This window comes from Lissotriton vulgaris, chromosome 4_1 (assembly GCF_964263255.1).
Source record: "Lissotriton vulgaris chromosome 4_1, aLisVul1.2, whole genome shotgun sequence".
NCBI classification, from domain to species: Eukaryota; Metazoa; Chordata; class Amphibia; order Caudata; family Salamandridae; genus Lissotriton; species Lissotriton vulgaris.
In genome coordinates, this window is record NC_141691.1 from 14558275 (window position 1) to 14577904 (window position 19630).

A 19630-nucleotide genomic window follows, 5' to 3' on the forward strand; every position below is an offset into this window, starting at 1 on the left:
GCAACCAATGCAGGGTTTTTATGCCAACCGAGGTTGGCTGACCTCTGGGAATACCCAGTAAAAGTCTTGCTGCTGCGTTTTGCAAAGACTGCAGTTTTTGCAGCTGGTACTTGTCAATTCCCAGAAACAGGGCATTGCAGTAGTACAGTTTTGATAATAGGAGAGCGACCATCACGGTCTTTTGGAGGTCTTTAGGAATGAACAGGAGTATTTTCTTCAAAGTTTTTAGAAGGTAACAGCATGAGGAAATCAAACTGTTTATCTGTGGGCCAAAGTTCAGTTCGGTATCGTTCCTACTGGAAGCCTCCAAGGACCACCAGGACAGATTCCACAGCGATTGTCCCGGCCCGAACTCCATCACCTCCATTTTATTGGTGTTTATTTTCAGATGGTTCTGGTTCATCCAGGCCATGATCTCGGAGAGGCAGGGTAAAAACTGGCTACTATGGTCTCTGCCGATCACTTTTAGATATGACAAGTTGAGTGTTGTCGGCGTAGAGACTAAATCAAAGCCATGCCTTCTGACGAGGTTTGCCATTGGGGTGACGTACAGATTGAACAGGGTGGAGGAGAGCCTTGCGCAACACCACATGGGAGGAGGAAACTATAGGATTTTAAATCATCCCAAAACAGCCGCTGCTCTCTCGCCTCCGGGAAGGAGGACAGGAGGTCTAAGGCGGTCCCCCCTATCCCTACTTCTCCCAGCCGCTTTACCGGATCGATGTGGTTCACGGTATCAAATGCGGCTGAGAGATCGAGACCACTGAGTGATGTTGGACAAGCAGGAGTAGCTATATCAAGGAAAAACAAAAAGAAAAAAGACAAATTATAAACAATGCTATGTGCAACCATGTTTTTAATATTAAATAATGGCACCATAGGAGTAATTCCTGGTCCCCTACGGCCATTGAAATTTGATGTGATTAGCAGAGTCACAGAGCAAGTTTTTACTAACCCTGGGCGAAGTACTACGCTACGCTCGCGGAGTTTGTGAAGTTTGCGCAACTTCCCACTACGCGAGCTGCACGTAGCACAGTGCGAACACGTGTAGTGCAGCGTAGCGTAGTGCAGCAGTCATTTTCTGCTTGTTCGCGGTCCTGAATGTCAATGTTCCCGACCACGAGCAAGCAAAATGACATCCCGGCAAGATTCTCAACGTGAGGAGGTCAGGTTTCTCATTGTGAGTGGTTGCGCATGCTCGCGACCGCTCTCAATGAGAAACTACCAGTTCGCGTTGAGAAAGCTGCCGCTCGAGTAATAATCTACTCGAGCAGCAGAAAACTACAGCTCGCACTGTGCAAGATGCTGTTTTCAATGATTGCACAGTGCCGGATTCTTGTCCGCACTGTGCAATCATTGAAAACGCATCTTGCACAGTGCAAACATGCTACTACGCAGCTCGCGTAGTGCTACGTGAAATTCGCGTAGCGCGAAGTGCACTTTGCGTAGCTTCGCGTAGCGCTACTTCGCGAACTACGCCCAGGGTTAGTTTTTACCCACACATGCCTCACATAAAAAATACTGACAGTCTGGTTGAAACAAATTAGGGCAGAATATCATCAGATTAATAAAACAGAATGATGATATTTAATTCTTTGAAAGGTTTTACTAGCTAAAAAACTAAACAGACCCTTTGTGTGGATAAATAATAATTAATTACATCACATTAGTGAATAAGGTATTATGCACTATGAAGTATACGTTGTGCTAAATTACCAGAGGAGTGCTAGTCAGCATGTTTGGTACTTTGCTACTTTCTGTAGTCTGCAGCAGGGTCAGTCTTAATGCACAGTTATAAAGGGAGTTTGCATATATATCCTGCTGCCATTTAATGCAAAACATGCCATTGCCTTTGTGGTTATGTTTGAGACATACAAATATCTTAGTAACATTAACAAAAAATGTAATTCTAAAGTGAGATATGTATTTACAAATCATGGTTTTCACATGAATATATGTATGTAATATTTCTATAGTGTGCACCTAACCGGAAATGCAGTGGAGAGCTGTAAATTTCACAGACAAATATACTGTTCACATGGGATAGGAGAGGTAGCTTGTTATGTGTGACATTGTAATGTAGTGATTTTAAGGTGCTTAAAGTGCAATGACCTCTTTTCATATCCTGTTCAGAGGGACTTCGTATGACTTGTGACACACCGCCTGACCTAAGGCTAGTTCCCATTGTAGCGGTGTACCCATTTCCCTCCTAGTGCCAGCAAGGAAGGGTCCCATACATCCATTCACCAGATGCCATGTGGGATGCACATTCCCTATCTGAGCCAAAGCGTGCTGCAAGCACATTGGTCCCCAATGCTGCCTGACCCTATGATGGCGACCGCCACCTGCGCTATTTCAATCAGTGCCGTAACAGCGTCCAACTCACAGTGCACAAAGTTGCTGCAGCTGTGGAGCTGGTTGATGCCCCGTCCTGTTGAATCTTGTGCTGGTGCCAACGCTGCTGTGAGGAGCACCCGATGCTCAGCTGAACCTTTACCATCCACAGTTGAATTTCTGGTCCAACGACCGGCTGAGCCTTGGTCCACGTCTCTTGCTGGAAAGGCTACCATGATTTCTTGGCCCCCTCCCATCTACCTTTCACAATGCTTGCATCTCAGCTGGAGGTGGAGTTTGCTGTAGTGCATTTCCCCAAGATGCCGACTGGTGCCAGTCCTGACTACCACCATGGGGGATTCCTAAGGCACCGGGGCACTCCCAATCCGACCCTGCACCTGCTCACTCGCCATGTCATTTGACTCAGAGATATTTCCATTGGCAGCTGAGACCTTGACATTTTGACGGATGCCCGGTGGAGCTACCTCGCGAGCTAAAGGAGAATAGGCCTATGGATTTCCCTACATAACCATCACCTACCCAGCCAGTCTTTGGGCAAACTCTCCTGCTTCTCTCTACTGGACTTTTCTCCCTTCTCCTCTTGTCTATACCCCTTTCCCCCTCCTCTCTACTCTTTTCCTCTTTGCAGCTATTGACCTTAGCCCTCAACCTTCCTTGCTAAAAGTTCCCACCTTGTCTATCCACTGGACTTTCTTCTGTGAACTTTCTCTCATCGGTTGAGACCTAGCTATCTGCTGTCTTTTCCCTCATCCTCTCCCTTCACACTTCTCCACTCCTCTCTATTTGCATTACCTTTATTTCCTCTCCCAATTTGTTGCTTAATTTTTGACGCAATGTGTATTTGTTTTCATTCGCTGTAACAGTGTGTAGCCAAATGTAAAGTGCTCTGATATCTACGCGTCTAGCCAGCACTATATAAAAATCATAATACCGTTCCTCTGAACATCTGATGGACCTCTGATGACGCACCCTGGGCAGTTACCGAAACTGTTTGTACTCACCTCGATGCACAAGCAACCTTGGCTGATGCCCGGTGGAGATGTCATATGCAGCTAAAGAGGAGTATGGCCCTGGTATAGCCTCCTCCGTCGCCACCTACCCAGCCAGACATCTGACAATATTTTCCTAATTTTTCCCGTTTTGTATTCCCTCCCTCCCCCACCTCCTCCCCCTCTGAATCTTTGATTCAAGTGATATAACTATGTAACCTGTAACTCATTGTAACTCATGTAAAGCGCTCTGATACCTCCGGGTCTAGCCAGCGCTATATAAAACATTTAAAATAAAGAAAGAAAGGTTCAGCTTCACAAGCATGGCATCCATTATTTAGAAGTTTCTGACAATAGCAATTATAGCAAATCCTTTGTACCTCAACTGCCTGGTGCTTCTTTAGCTAAGGCTAAATTGTCTTTAACCATTTAAAATTCCCTACCAGTACTTCCTCTTACATTCAAACACTGATTTTGTTGTATAATCATCTTGTCTTGAAGTGGAAGAAGAGAATTCCATTTAGGGTGGAGAGTAGAAAAGCACAAAATTATTTGTTGATCATGAAAAAGCATACTGCTTTAGATCCTCAGGTTTGGCGAGACTCCAGTTCTGAGGGTTCTGCATCCCACAACAAATCACCATGGCCTCAGGATTAATTGAATATGTCCAAAAGTGTTTCCTGTTACTCTGCATTTAATCCTATTCTAGTACTTTGCTATTATATATATGGTTTGCCTCCAGAGTAAGGTCCGTGGGATAAGAAAGCTAACATATAAGTGATGATGATGATGATGATGATGATGGGTGTACTGGTCTTATCTTATACTTGTCATTTGCTGATAAGGAAGACACATGTACATTTACAATTCATTAAACATTTTTCTAAACAGGTGATATTAAAGGCGAGACCCTGATTGGAATTTCATTCGGTCCCATGATCTATTACGCAATCCCAGTCTGTGAAAACTTCACTGAGATCATCTTTGCTTGCTCAAACGAGCCATCAGTCCAGGAGGTACAGAAATGGACGAGGAATGAACCGGATGCTTTGGACTGGACTCATATCTTAAAGGGAGCTTATGAGCAGGACAGCAGGTAAGGTTCTTTCCATCGGCTGAGTTTGTACTGATTTTTACTCGTTTTCATGCTAACATATAAGACTATGTTTTAAATCCACTGCAAATATTCTCAGTAAGTGTTCTAACATGATATCACACATACCTGAGGAGAGGTTTAAGAGAATGTTACTGTGAACAGATCGGCCAAGACAAGAGTGTGAACTTCCCCCTAGCTTGTACTTTATAAAATTCCATCACCGGTCCAACAATTTTGTGTGTGCACATCTCATGCATCTTTGCTACGCCCCCTTGTCTAGCCACTGCATTTTTTCAGTAAGTGTTATTCCCACATATTAAAAAACAGTCCCTTTCTCTAATGATTTCCCTTCTAACACAGGATTTGAGCATGTATTGTTTCCTGCATTAAAGCCATACATTTGGTTTTCTGAGGATATATCTCTAGGTCCCTGCTCTTCCAGAATGAGTGAAAGATATTGTACTCCCATAGGGGACTTGGATAGCAGGAGGGTATCGCCGGCAAACATCAAGACTGGTACTTTACAGTTCGCCAACCTTTTTATTTTTAAACCTTAATTTAACAGTCTGGTATATCACATTACATGCACATTGGTCACATACATACAAGTTACAGTTCCTCTATCTTCTGGCAGGTGAGGTTGTACCTCACAGCGGGCACGGCATGTATGGCATAGCGTTATATCTCAATACAGTATACAATGTACAGTGTATATCGGACCTTATCCTACAAAGGGCGAGTAAATCAGCAAAAAATATCTCAGCGTAACATATTTCGAAGTCTTCAGCACAATGTTTCGCAACCTGTTCATATTATTCATCAACACTCCCAGTGGTTCACACAATACTATAATTACAGAGAGTGATATCAGCAGTGAACCCGCCATAGGCCATTATAGAGTACCTGGCTATCAGTGTATACGTCACACCAGGGTGTCAAAGGCTAGTGTTCGTGAGTCATCCCCCTTGCATCATCAGTATGTAATCCCATATCAGTGTTTCACTCACACCCCACTGTCCCGGCTATCACTTTCCAATTCTCCCTGTTGTGTCGCCTTAGACAACCAGTATATTTGCAATGGACTCCAAATGTCTTTTGGCCTACAGCGTACAGGCAACAAGTCGGCATATATGTTATGTTGCTCCTGGCTGTATATAACATCATCTATCCATTCCTTGAATTTCGGAGCCCTTCCCCTCCCCCATCTGCATGCTACTCTCCTCTTCGCAAGCAATAATGCAATATCTGCAAATCTGCGGTAAGGTTTGGGTATGTCCATCATGTATCCTAATAGCATGACCAGGGGGTCCAACGGTATTGCTCCTTCAGTCATGACCTGCAGCGCCTCATGGACCTGGGTCCAATATTCATGCACTCCCATGCAGTCCCACGCCAGGTGCAGAAATCCCGCTCCCTCCGCTCGACATCGGACGCACCTGTCGTTGTCCACCAATTGAAACCTCAGTTTCCTTACCGGCGTGTAGTAGAATGTCTGCACAAATTTATAATGTATGATTTTAAGCCTGTAACTAGATGATATGTTGGCCGTGATGTTACAGCAGTATTTCCACTGTTCGTCAGTGGCGTCAGTGCCCAGCTCCAGACTCCATTGCCCTCGCGCGTGGCTATCGGGAGCCTCTCGCTGCGTTCTAATGGTAGTGTATAGTTTCGACACGAAGTGCCGGCCATCGGACACTAGCATAGTGTGCAGCGGCAAAACCACCCCCGGTTCATCTGGAAAGTGGGGCAGTACTTCACGCAGCCCCTGTCGGAGTCTGATGTAGTAAAAGACTTCTAAGGGAGAGGGTTGCACCCCTTGAAATATCTGGTCTTTAGTATGGAATGTACCCTTGAGGAACAGGTCCCCCCATGTGGCCAGCTTGATACGTTTGCACATTATCTGAAATCCCGTCTCCTGTAATAGGGACAGCTTGGATGGTACATGATTGGCATTGCCGGCGAGTAAAGCATCGGAGCGTCCAAAGCTTTTGCAACTCGTCTCCACACATCAATTGGGCATGTTACCATGGTAGCCGGTGTCACTACGTCTCCAACCTTCCCCTGTATCATCCTGTTGAGCGGGAGGGGGTGTACAATCCATTCTTCCGCCGCTACCTGTGGCATAAAAGGCGTGGGATGTATCCAATGATATGCATATTGCGCCTGAGCGCTCATATAGTATATCTCGAAATCCGGGAAATCAAACCCCCCTTTCTCATAAGGCTGTGTTAGAGTGGATCATTTCAACCATGGTTGTTTGCCTCCCCAGAATAATCTAAGGAGTTCCGACCTCAGTCGTTTAAAGAAGTAGGCGCCAGGGTTGTAGGGGACATTCTGAAATAAGTACAAAAAACGTGGGAGTACCACCATTTTCACCAGCGATGCTCTGCCTGCCATAGATAGCGGCAGGGACATCCACCTTGTGACATTATCGGCTAGTTTGGAGATGGCCACTCCATAATTGAGTCTAATCGCCTCTTCTCTATTAAGCGATATCACTATGCCCAGATAGCGAATATCAGTGTCACACCACTCCAAGGGGTAGTCCAGCTGAAATTTCTTGACAGCTCCCGTGAGTGGGAAGTATTGCGATTTCTTCCACTTTATGTGCACTCCTGACATTCTCCCAAAAACAAGAAGCTCCCGCAAGAGTGGATTAAGATTCAACTGCGGGTCTTTTCCATATAGCGTTATGTCGTCTGCATATAGTGACACCCCTATCTGCCGCTGAAAGCAATTGAACGCGCTATTTTTATACAGCTGTCGAATCCGGCATGCCAGCGGCTCTATTGCTATGGCAAAGAGCAATGGGGAGAGAGGGCAGCCCTGTCTGGTACCCCTCGTTATGGGCATCTGGGGGGACAGTATTCCGTTGACAATCACTCTAGCCACTGGCTTGGTGTAAAGCAATTTCACCCATGCAATAAATATTTTTGGAAATCCCATTCTACACAAAATAGCTATTAGGTATTTCCGTTCCACCGAATCGAAAGCTTTCGTGGCATCCAGAAAGACGGCGGCAACAGGGAGCTCAGGAGCTATGGTTGGGATCAATGAAAAAAGCGTGCAAAGATTATGAGTAGTGGCCCGGCCCGGTACAAAGCCAGACTGGCCTGGAAGTACTATAGTGGTCGTAATCAAAGACAACTGCGTTGCCAGCACCTTTGCCAATATTTTCGCGTCACAATTAAGCAGCGACAGGGGTCGTTAGGAGTCGGTATCTAGAGGGTCTTTACCAGGCTTCAGCAGAGAAGTAATCGCTACCTCCCTCATTGATCCCGGCAGCACTCCTACCTCCAATGACTCTTCGAACACCTCCTTAAGCACCGGAGCCATTGTGTCTATATAGTATTTATAGAACTCGGCAGGAAGCCCATCCAATCCAGCCGCCTTCCCATTGCTCAGGGACATTATTGCATCCCTTATTTCGTCAACCTCTAGAGGTCCTCCGAGAAACGCTCTGTGACCATCGGTCAGCCAGCATAAGGCAATATCGTCTAGAAAACTCCCGAAGTCCACCTCCCCCGCTTGCTGCGTGGAGTACAACTGTTTGTAGAGCTGCAGAAAAGCTGCTTGAATCCCTATAGTGTCTTTGCATCGCCTGCCCTTCTTCGTTTCAATTTCGAGGATACTAGTACTGAAGCACTGGTGTCTCATGATGGCGGCAAGTATTTTACCCAGCCGTTCCCCTTCGCAGTACTTCCTAGCCGTCCAGTATTTCCCCCTATATTTCACTTCTCTGGCTGCCTCCTCCTCGAATTCTGATAGCTTGTCTCTAAATTTCTGGCAGGACTCTGGGTCGCCGCCTCTTATCATCTCTTTCTCTAGCTCCTTCAATTCTGTTTCCAATTTGGCTGTGGTCCTCATGATATCCCGCAGTATCCCACAGCTTTTAGATATGGTAATCCCCGAATTGTCACCTTAAATGCTTCCCATATCATCTCCACACTGTTCACTGAGCCCTTATTCCTGGGGAAGAATGGCTCTATTTTATCTCCTAGCTCTGTCTTGAAAACAGGGTCCAATAGTACTGAAGGGAATAGTCTCCATGGGGATCGCACCCTATTTAAACCTGGGATTGCCAGAGTAACCAGAACCGGACAGTGGTCCGAGTAGGTCCTGGATAAATGCTCCAACTTTTGTAGTCTCATGCTAAGACCCCGTGATATAAAACAATAGTCCAGGCGTGCCCATGTCCGCGCATGCGCCGTGAAATGTGTGCCCTCTCTACGCTCGGGGTGTGTGAACCTCCAGCTATCCACAAAGCCAGCTTCCTCTAGTATACCCTGCAATATGTCTCTCGCTTGCTTGTTATATTGACTACTCCCGTCTGACCTATCCGCCCCAGGCCTTGGAGCTATGCTAAAGTCACTGCCCCATATGATGTGTGTGGCGTCTATCGCAAGAACATGTCCCCAGAGTGCCGTAAAAAAAAACCTGGAGTTTCAACATTGGGTGCCTGAACAGTTCACGATTACAACAGTGTCTGTACCAAGCCTACCCCACAGTATCACATATCGCCCTTCAGGATCAAGTTTCACTCCCAATTCTTGGAATTTAAGTGACTTTTTGAGTAACACTGCAGTCCCTCTAGCATACGACGAGTATGATGAAAATTTCCTAATGAGGGCCCAGCTACTAGCGAATTTAGTGTCCATCCGTGGGCGGAGATGCGTCTCCTGTAATAAAGCTATTTGCACCTGGTGCCTGTCCAAGTACGCCAATACATTTCTACAATTCCTTGCATCGTTAAGGCCCCTTACATTCCAGGATAAGACCGATATTTTATCCAGTGCATTGTTAGCCATTGTCATTATTGCGAATCATCACATCCAACACACTAACGTGCTTAGCCCGCCGATCAGTCGCATCACATCTCAGCCTCCGTATATCATGTAACTTCATTCGAATCCAATCTTCATCACATTCATACCCCTTATCCCCTCCCCCTCCAATTTGACAGCTCTCAAATACGTCAGTCTCCCAGACAAGTTCAACCATTGTAAATACCCCTATCCCTACCCCTTGTCCTCGAGGCGCCCATACCCGGACAAATACCTTGCAACTAGAAAACTCCTTTACCCTCCCCCCGTTCCAGTGCCTGTCCTCATCTTCCCTCAGTCCTCCCTCCACCCACTGAAGCAACCCCAACTTGCCAGATTCTCTTACCCCCCCACCCCTACCAAGCCCTAGACATCCCAACATATACAGTAGAAACAACAAGTACTATGGGGAACTCCCTATAGGGGTCATCTGAGGTGCACACATTTCCACCCCCATTCCTCTCCTTACGTCCCTTGTAGCCCCAGCAGGCCACACTTAGAAGAGGGGGTGGTGCCTGGTATACATTACCACCTACAGTCCAATACCCGTCTGTGGTATTCTTGAGCAATGGCGGCACTCCCCCGCAGTGGGGATGCCGTAACAGATATCTCAATGAGGGTACTGGTGCATCTCCCTCTGGACCACACATGTAAGGCCAAGTTAATTATCCTCATTCTCAGCTGGGTCCCTTTCATCCTCATCGTCATTAACATTTCATCGCCCTTCCCTAGCGAATTGCAGTTTCTTCACGAAGTCCTCTGCCTGCTGCGGATTTGTGAAAAAATGTTGTTTTCCTTGATGGGTCACTCTAAGCTTTGCTGGATATAGGAGGCCGTAGCCTATCTGAAGAGCTCTGAGTTTTTTCTTAACATCCAGAAATTTACGCCTTTGCTCCTGCACGACAGGTGTAAAATCCAGGTATATGGAGAAAGTGACTCCTTCACACGCCAGGTTTTGGTTCATCTGTGCCACCCGCAACGCAGTGTCGTGGTCTCGATAATTAAGAAGGCGGGCGATGATAGGCCGAGGAGGGGCCCCCTGTTGGGGGCGTGGTCCAAGCGAGCGCTTCGCTACCACCGCTGCCACCAGGATCTTTTCCACATATTCCTCCATGCGTATGGTGTTGGTTGATTCTGGTACGCCAATGACGCGTATGTTATTGCGCCGACTACGCGCCTCCAACTCCTCATTCTTTGCAGCAATTACTCTAAGGATATTGTCCATCCTGGAGAGCCGTGCGTCATGTGAGGCCGTAGTGTCCTCATTCCCTGAGATACGCCTCTCAGCTTCTGTGAGTCTCTCTTCATGCACCTTCATCTTCTGTGCAACAGCATCCATCCTAGACGATAGGCGATCAACCTTATCTACTATGGTGGCGAATCCCTGCCGCATTTCTTCCATCATCATTTGTATGTCAGGAGTGGCAGAGGTGGAAGGGCTTGTTGTATTGGCTGGGCCGTGGGCACTAACCGCCTCCGAGGTGCTGCGTGTTCCCCTCTTAGCAGCTGCAGGCTCAAATGACAATTTAGGTTGCCGATTCTCCTGTTTCCCCATGACCAGTCTTTTGTAGGGGCTGCTAGCCATTGGTGAGAGCCGGTTGGCACGATCCTCTCTCCCAAGGGAGGGTCCTTTATTCATGAGCCCACTTCACACAGCAAGCTATATATCCAATAGTTTACTAGGAATCCAGGTAATAGCAAGAGGGCCTCTGATCAAACCACGTGCAGGCCACCTTTCAGTACCACCAGCACCCTCACACTCTGGGGATCCACTGCGTCTTGCAGCTATATCTCAGATGCGTAAATACCCTCGTCAGCTATTGATATAGCAGAGCCCCCACCTCTGAGGTCCACCGTGACCGTACACCTCGTAGCTACGCCTTCTCAAAGGAACAGTACATGCATATCACCAGCATCCCTCAATGTTAGTTTGAACACCTCCTGTAGTAACGCGGATCCCCTTATTGTTGATAACGACGCAGCATAACCAAGACGCTAGCAAGGACACAACATGCCCAACCTCCTCGGGTTAAACAGACCAATGTACAGGTCAGTTCTGGTGCCCACGAGCTCAGCCTGTCTCTCCGTGTCAGCACTGTATATTCTCTTGTGCAATGCAGAGCAGGATCCTCGCCGTACAGTGTCGCTCCTCCCATGCAGCACCCCAATGTCCAGCAATGTATCAATTCGCCTAGGGTCCCCCAGGCCTCATTACCACTCAGCCTCACTCACTTGCAGTAGATCGCAGTTTTCGTACAGCGAGGTCATATCTGTCCGTTGCTTTGCATTCACCCGCAGTCATAGTCGTGGCTCCCCCGTGGCTAAAACACCATCTCAGCTATGTATTGAATCAGTCTTGGCAGCTAGGTGCACGCAGCTGTTTAGGGGGCCCGCTGTATATTGTGCTGGCAGTGGCCGCCTACATCCCCAGCTCAAGCGCCCATCACCAAATATCTGCTCTCTGCAGTCGTCACAGCTGCCGTGCGTGGGTCAAACGTTCCCATCACTGCGCTGCTATTAGTGTGTACCGGCCCCAGCCCCCGTCCCCGTAGCACGGGCCTCAGGTCGGAGGGCTAAACCGCTGCTCCCCTTTCAGCCCCAGTCTCCTCTTACCGATGCAGTCCCGGTTCAGTCAGTAGGCAGCGGCCAGGCCCACCGGTAGCGCGAATCTCCGCTCTGGCCTCCCTTCCTCTCGGAATAGGCCATATATTTCCTCAGATCACGATCGGCGTGAAGTCGCTTCCTGTGGAGGCAAGCGCCGCACTCAGTCCCGCAGAAACCCCCCAGCAGAAGGGACCTCCTGCAGCTGTATCCTCAGTGAGGCCCACACGGCTCGTGGTGAGCCTCGGTGTTGCGCAGCGCCCTGTCCCAGCCGGTCGCACTGCAGGCTCCGTTTGTAATCTCGGTGCAACCTTCCTCCTGCACGAAGACGGGAGTGGAAGGTCGTAGCAACTCCAAATTTTCACCAACGATGCTCCAGAAGGTGCTCAACACTCGATCAAACTTTGGGACAGATTGGTGTAGGTTAAAGAGGATATTTGTAGGATCTTCCTACCAGGCTGCTGGAGTCTCACATAAGCACGGCCATTCAGCTAGTGCGCCCTCTAGCGCCCCCACAGTTTGCCAACCTTGGAGCATCTTTATCCCTCCCTCTGATCAAGGCCTTCACTAAAGCATTATAAATTTGTAAAAGATGGTAGGGGCCAACATGCACCCTTGTTGTACACCTCTATCTATAGGTATAGGATCTGTGAGCTCACCATTTTTTCTGCGTCTAATTTAGGCAAATTTACCTTCATGTAGCCATTTCAGCTGATCACAGAGATACAGGGGGGCCCCAGGTCTAATAAAATTGCCCAAAATGTATCCCTGGGAACCAAATCAGAAGCTGATTTTAAGTCCACAATGATCATGTAAAGGTTGCCACCCTCCAGGGTCAATGTCTTCCAATACAATAGTTGCAACATGAAAATGTGGTCAATTTTTGGCATTCGTGCTCTAAAACCGGCCTGATATGGGCTAAGAATAGTGTACTCCTCCATCCAGCTCTTTAATCGGCCCAGAAGTACTCGGGCGTATATCTTTAGAGTAACATCTATGAGACTGATGGGGCGATAGTTAGCGGGATGGGGTAGTGAGCCCTTTTTATGAATCGGAATGGTTTCTGCCCCCAGCCAATTCGAAGGAATCCGCATTTCCCTGAAAGATGGCATTAAACAGGGTTCATCGGTACGTTGCCCAAATATTAGGTTCATTGCAAAAAAAGTCACTGGGGATCTTGTCTAAACCCGGGGCCTTGGATGGAATTACCCTACTTAGGGCATCCGTTATCTCTTTTAAAGTGATTACTGGAGCATCAGAGCAGAGCGATTGGGAATAGGCGCACTCATTTTGTGACTTGCCCTATGTCACTTTCTGCCCCTGTATATAAAAACTGAAAATGAGCCTTCCAAACTACTGCACCTAAATTAGGTTCTATTGCCGATTTACCGTCTGTACGGCCCACGTTTACTAAGTTCCAGAAAGTCCTCATGTCCCCTGTGCATAAATCACTTCCCAGATTCTCCCATTTGTCTCACTCCCAATTTCTTTTTGCTAGTTTAATCATATTTTCTATGCTACCTGCTCATCCTTTATTTTGAGTCTGTCATTAGATTTAATAGCTTAGACAAAAGCTTGCTTAGCCTTGTGGCAATCACCACTATACTAAGGATGCCCTTGTAGCCGCATTTCCCTTTTTCGTTTATCTGGGAAAGAAATGTTACCTAAGGCTGTTACTAAACCTTGGTGGTTTTCTACAATTTTGAGAAAGGCACTAGAGGAGTCAACAGTTCCTCTATGTTGGTTTGTAGCCTTGTGAAATGGGATGACAGTTTGATAGAGGGAGGCTAGCTTTTCCTGAGATTGGTATAACGTTCCCCATCTAACTCTCCTCCTGCAACTAGTTAAGATTAACCCAGAAACAGTTGGGGGTTGGCCTTCAGGTGCATCCCTGGGACAAGGCGGAACCATCTCAAGAATCAGAGCGTGGTCACTATTGTATGGGCACAGTTGCCAAGATTTGGTGTCGACCAAGACGTAGTCTATAACCAATGGACAACCAAATCTGTTATAGTTATAATTGGCCGGGAAATCAGATTTAGTGCGCCCATCGCACGCCCTGAGGGAATGGTTCAGTGAGAGGTTGATCATTTCAAATATCATTGGGGTCCAAGTCTGAGTTGCCGGAGCAATAGGCTCTGGAATGGCCCAATGCACATATTTCTCACTGGAGTTACCCACATCCAGGTACTTCAGAGGTTCATTCTGACAATTACAGTCACCGGCAAGAATCACCAGAATATTACCAGAAATAGTGAGCAAAAAGTTTGTCAGAAGGTCAAGAGGGGCAGACTCCTAGACGAACCCAACTGGACGAGAATAAACATAGATCAGGGCAATTCTGATCTTAGCAGGAAAGCTCAAAATGAAGATGTCTCAACCTGTTTTGCTGAACACCGCAGGTGTATGGGAATCCAAGTGCAGAGGCCCCCAGCGGGTCTTCCCCTTCCCCCACTTGTGGCTGCCATACTAAAGGTTGAGTAACCTAATCTTTGGGAATCCTCCCTAGCCCAGGTTTACTAGAACATGCAAATATAATTTGATTGAATAACTGCTTCCCACTCCGGGCTGTCTAGTTTGGAAGGGAGGCCCACAGTACACCAGGATAGCACTTGGAACTTGGGTGCATCATTTATTGGCTGTATGGGGTCACCAGGCTTCTTCACAAGGGACCTTATGCCCATCCCAGCAGTAGGGTGATCAACTGTAGGAACTGTGGATACTGGGTTCACTCACTGTTGGCCTCTAGGTGCCTGTAGGGGCCTCGGGGGTAAACCCGCTGTGATGCGAATACTGGAAACCCCTTGAACTCCCTCACTTTGAACACTTCCTGTTCCCTCTGCCTTCTGAATAACCTGTCTTATTTCCTGTCTTGATACCGCAAGCCTCTTGGGGGATACCCTCCTTTCTGTGGGATCCCACCAGAGATCCCTCTGATTCTAGGGACCCAAATCTATTTGTAAGTGGGAGGTTACGAAATAGTGGGCTTGGTTGATCCTGTCCCAGGATAGTACTTAGCTTAGGCTGCTGCCTAGTCCCTGCCCCATACACAGGCCACAGTTTTTTTTCACTCAAAAGTACTGGAGGGTAAAAATACTGCAACGTGAGAGGCCTAATGGCCCATTCTTCGTTTGATAGTTTTGTTCTTAAAGCGCCCATACAATCCGGGGATCTCTGAAGTTAATCACAATCACTGGATATATCTTTTGGCCTCCAGCCCACCCATCCCACCCTTTGTGTGTACATAATTTCACCTGCATCCTTTTACGGAAATAGGAACTGTTTAGCCAGCCAAAAGATGCACTTATTTTTTTATTCAAAGTGGGATTCCCTTTGCCCCAATTGAGTTCTGGCACTCCAGTTAAAAACATGACATTTGGTGTGGAATCTGGGGGTAGATTTATACATGATAAAACTGGTCTACCCTCTACTGCTTCTGTACATGCATCTTGCCCCTCATTTACTCTGTATGTGGGTCGTGGGCACTGCGTATTGACTTCAGCTTTTGGCATTTCTGGACAGGGTCTATGCTTCTTACCAGCCTCCCAACTTTGTCTGGGCCACTGACATTGGACACTGACTTTGTCACCTCGCATTTTTGGAGTAATCACTTGATTATTTGCCTCCACCTTGTTATTCTGGATTTGCGGGGGTAGACTCAAGTTGATTTCTTGAGGGTGATCGGTCCTACCATGGACAGACCGGGTTTGTGACATTCGCCACTGTGGGGATTCACCCACCCTTAGATTTGCACCTATATTTCCTACAAAGGACTCTAATAGAGTTGTGAGCTTATCTACCAGGGAAGTCAAGAGGTTTAACTCATCTTTACTGATTTCTCTTATTTGCAACTCCAAATCCTTTACCAAGTTTGCCACCCTAGTTTGCTTTTCTGAGCCTTCAGTTACACGACCACCAGTCTCTCCCTTCCCCGAATCTCCATTCACTATGGGTTCCATGGCACCTTTCTTCCGGTTACTCCCACCCTTCATAGTAGCTTTAGCTTTCCCTTTTTTCCTGGACCTGGAGGTGCACATCTGTGGTGGGAGTGTCATGTACCAGGAGTTGTGTCCTGGACAGGGTCTCAGAGGACTCAGAGTCCACAGTTGACGGGGCAGATTGATTTTCAGAGTTAGTCAGGTAAAGGCTAGGTCTAGTGTTATTGATAGCCGCCTTTCAGTGAAAACAATTTGTGTTGATGCCACCCCTATAGCCCTCTAGAACATCTTATCAATAGTAAGCTGATGGGTTGTTGGTGATTGCATAGTTAGAGTTTGCTTTTTCCCTAAACAGGCATGTCTTTCCTTTGTTGCTGAAAGGTATTAACGTGATTTGCCTTGTCGATAACCTCGATTAAAGGAAGAGGAGCCAAAATGTATCCAGAGCAGCTGGGTAGCTTAGTAAACATCACATAGCAAACAGCAAAGGGGCTCCTTGTTTTCTTGCTTCAAGAGTAGCTCCGTGGACCAATGCTTTTTCAAAACTATGCCAAAAACAGAAAGAGGGGTGGCCCAGCTCAGCCTCTTTCGGGCTCTGACGGGCGAAGATGGGCCTGGCCTTGGCCTGAGATTTTAGCTCACTAGCATATAGGTGATTGTTTCCTTCTTCCCCCAGGAGCTTCCCCAAGCCCACAAATTCAATTGACATGGCGGAGGTTTCTCATCTCCCCTTCCAAGTAGGTAGTGATCACGAGAAATACCAGTAGCACCTTCATTTCCTTACATAATCTTTCCTATCACTCACAGGTGCTCTTTTCAGTCCTGATGAAGACCCCACCGCAAGGATAACAATCAATCCTACACACAGGGGTCCAAACATCAACAACACCCAGACATCATACTACACAAACTCTGGTGACAATGTTTTGAAACAATTGCTTGTCTATTGGAGCTATGTGTACTGTTGGGAACTTTTGCCCTACGAATAGACTGGAAAGGTTCATATCATGCAATGTCACAAATACCTTTTCCCTGTTCCCAACCCACATGTTACCACTTAACACCCATTCCCTTCCTTCTTTTCCCTTTTCAAGAGCACTATCATAATATAATATAATGCACATTAATCATGTACATGTACTATATATTGTTTAAGAAAGATACTCCACACTACCGCGACCACATCTTTTTTTACTGTACTCATTGAAAAGTTGGCACTTATTAAATATAATAAGGCATCCCAGTGTCAGTATGTGGGAGATGTAGGTGTCACAGTATTGAAAAGTGAATTTAGGAGTTTTTACCTTCCAGGATATGCAAAACATAAAAGTACATTTCCAACCTTTTAATTAAAATGCACCTTGCCATATGGTCTACCTAGATCCTAACTCAAACATGACTTATGTAACCAGAATATTCCAAATTATAATGGGTGTATTGCTAAATTGTTTTAAACACATTTGCATTTTTATAAACTTGATAGATTTTTCCAAATTCGAAATGCTTTTGTATTATTATCAGAGTGTTATGTAAAAATTATGAGAAATACATATAAAAAAATGTGGCAACAACTTTAAAAACATGTTCTTTATAGTCCACTATTTCCTGCATATTAATGGAATAGGTTTGTTATCTTTTACAGTACATTTGGGTTTATCTGCTAGTGGCACCAATTGCTCTGAGAATGCGTGGGAATCCTTTCTTGACAATCATATATATATTACCTACTGGCGGTCGCCAGTAGGTATATATAGTTAGAATTTTTTCTTTATGGAACTTTTGAAAATTCTATGTCTAATAACTTTGGCGTTTGTGGACAGAATCAACTGAAATTTTCAGGAAAATGGCACATTTTGTTTCTGAGCAGCTCCTGAAAATCTGGGGGGGTTTCGTCAAGGGGGTGCCGAGAAAAAAGGGGGGTCCCAAAACGCATTTTTCCCATTCATTTTTCCATAGGGCGTTTGGCCTCACTTTTAGCTCGAACGGCTGAATGGATTTACACGAAACTTGGCAAAATTGTAGGGACTGTTAGCCCGATGTGCCTTTGCTGGGTCTCAATATATGTGCTCCAGTGGATTTTGAGAATTTAACGTTTAAAAAAACAGATATATCTGTGACAGCGTCCCGGATAGCGCTCCAGATCGCGTACTTTTCGCGTAACGGAGCTTTGCAAAGCGAAGCTGATTGGCTCTCCGGTGTCTGTCAACATTCTAAACAGTCCGGTGCGGCCGCCATCTTGTCTGTCGGTAGGATCGAGAGACAAGAGGAGGAGAAAAACGAAGGGGGAATTTAATGAAAGGGGGCAAGGTAGACTCCTCTTGACCCCCTAGGAATGATGTTGGGGTTTTTAAAGGGTCCCGTGGGGCAAATAAAAAAAATTTGATTTTTCGCGGTAGAAGCGCTTCTCGGTTCGCGAACCGGGTCGCAAACTGGTAGCGAAACGTGAATTCGCCATTTTGTGTTTCGATTTAATTAAATTACTAGGTGGAGGAAAAGCAATGTGAGTATTGGGTAAAAGGGGGTATGGGAGACGTATCCTGACCCCCTATGTTTTCTGAGGGTGGTTGAGGAGGCTCATATTTGTTGATACTTGTCTTCCAGCGGTTGCGCGTGAGCGTTTTTTTTTTTTTGCTGCGTGATTTCTGTTAACGTTCGAATCGAAGGAAATCAGGAAGTGTTGACCGCCATTTTGACACTGCGAGTAAATATATTGTTAAAAATAATTGTTATAAATTAATCCGTATTGATAAACATTGTCTGCGCCATCTTGCTTTTTTTCCAATGCCACACTTTTGTCGTGCACGGCAGCCATTTTAGATGCCTTGACCAGACCCACTCTCTGCACGCCGCCGATCCTCAGCATGGCTCCCCACCCTCGCAAGCATCTCCCCCATGCACTGGTCACCCACGCTCTCTCTCTCTCATGTATGGGCCATAAACCTCCTCCCATATGCGCTGCTCTTCCCTGAGAATCACACCCCGTGCTGAGGAAAATTCAGCCCAGATTGCAACCGATGTCCAGGCTGCTGGCACAAGACGCCACTTAGTTCCCATCTTGAACGGTTACCAAATAAAGAGACGGGCGCTGGAAGCAGGAACACAAGTTTTATTTCTCATGAGGAGAGCCTGTCATTTCACTCTACATATCATACAAGTACCACTCAGCCCCCCGGCCCCTTAATCCTGAGGCAGAATTGCCACTGCAACAAAGGACTTAAACTCCTGCAAAGAACACCATGTAACATTTAATATCATTTACCACCAATGTTTTCATATATCAGTGTTGCTGAACTAACTCAGTGAAATGTCGCTCATTTCATTAAATCACTTTTAAAGCATGCCTTATAACAATACACCCAATCCTATGTGGAAATGCTTATATTAAACATGACATTGCTTTAACCAGGATAGACAAAGAAATGACACAGTGATGTAAAAGTTTCTGAAAGAAATGCCAAGAACGTCCCATGTGAAAGTGAATTTTATCTGGCAATTTTTTTCTTTTCCTTCTCATGAAAAGAAAGTTAATGTCAGGTTCGTTACCTAAATCATCTGCAAAAAAAAAACTCTCGAGAGGGACCGAAAAAAAATATAGCTATGGTAATCATACCATGCATCGGCACATGGAGAGGTGGCACCCTCTTAATTATTCTAAAGAACAACTTCAAGATTTGGTGGATAACCCCCGACCGGCAAAAACATCCACCAATGACTTAGCAATAAGTGAGTCAGAGGCAAGGGAAACGGTCCCAAATCTGCAAAAGAACTTTGGGCAGATGAGATTGACTTGTGTAGCATGTGGAAAATTAATTTCATGAGGAGAGATGA

The 19630-nt window shown here is 46.2% G+C and overlaps 1 protein-coding gene across 1 annotated transcript in view; it reads left to right on the plus strand.

Annotated features, from left to right (window-relative positions):
• LOC147718223 (nicotinamide N-methyltransferase-like) overlaps positions 1–19630 on the plus strand; it is a 98637-nt gene that overhangs the window by 54855 nt on the left and 24152 nt on the right. Inside the window, exon 2 of the mRNA XM_086966646.1 lies at positions 4236–4440. Coding sequence (XP_086822772.1) covers positions 4236–4440 — 205 coding nt within the window. The remainder of the gene's footprint in view (positions 1–4235; positions 4441–19630) is intronic.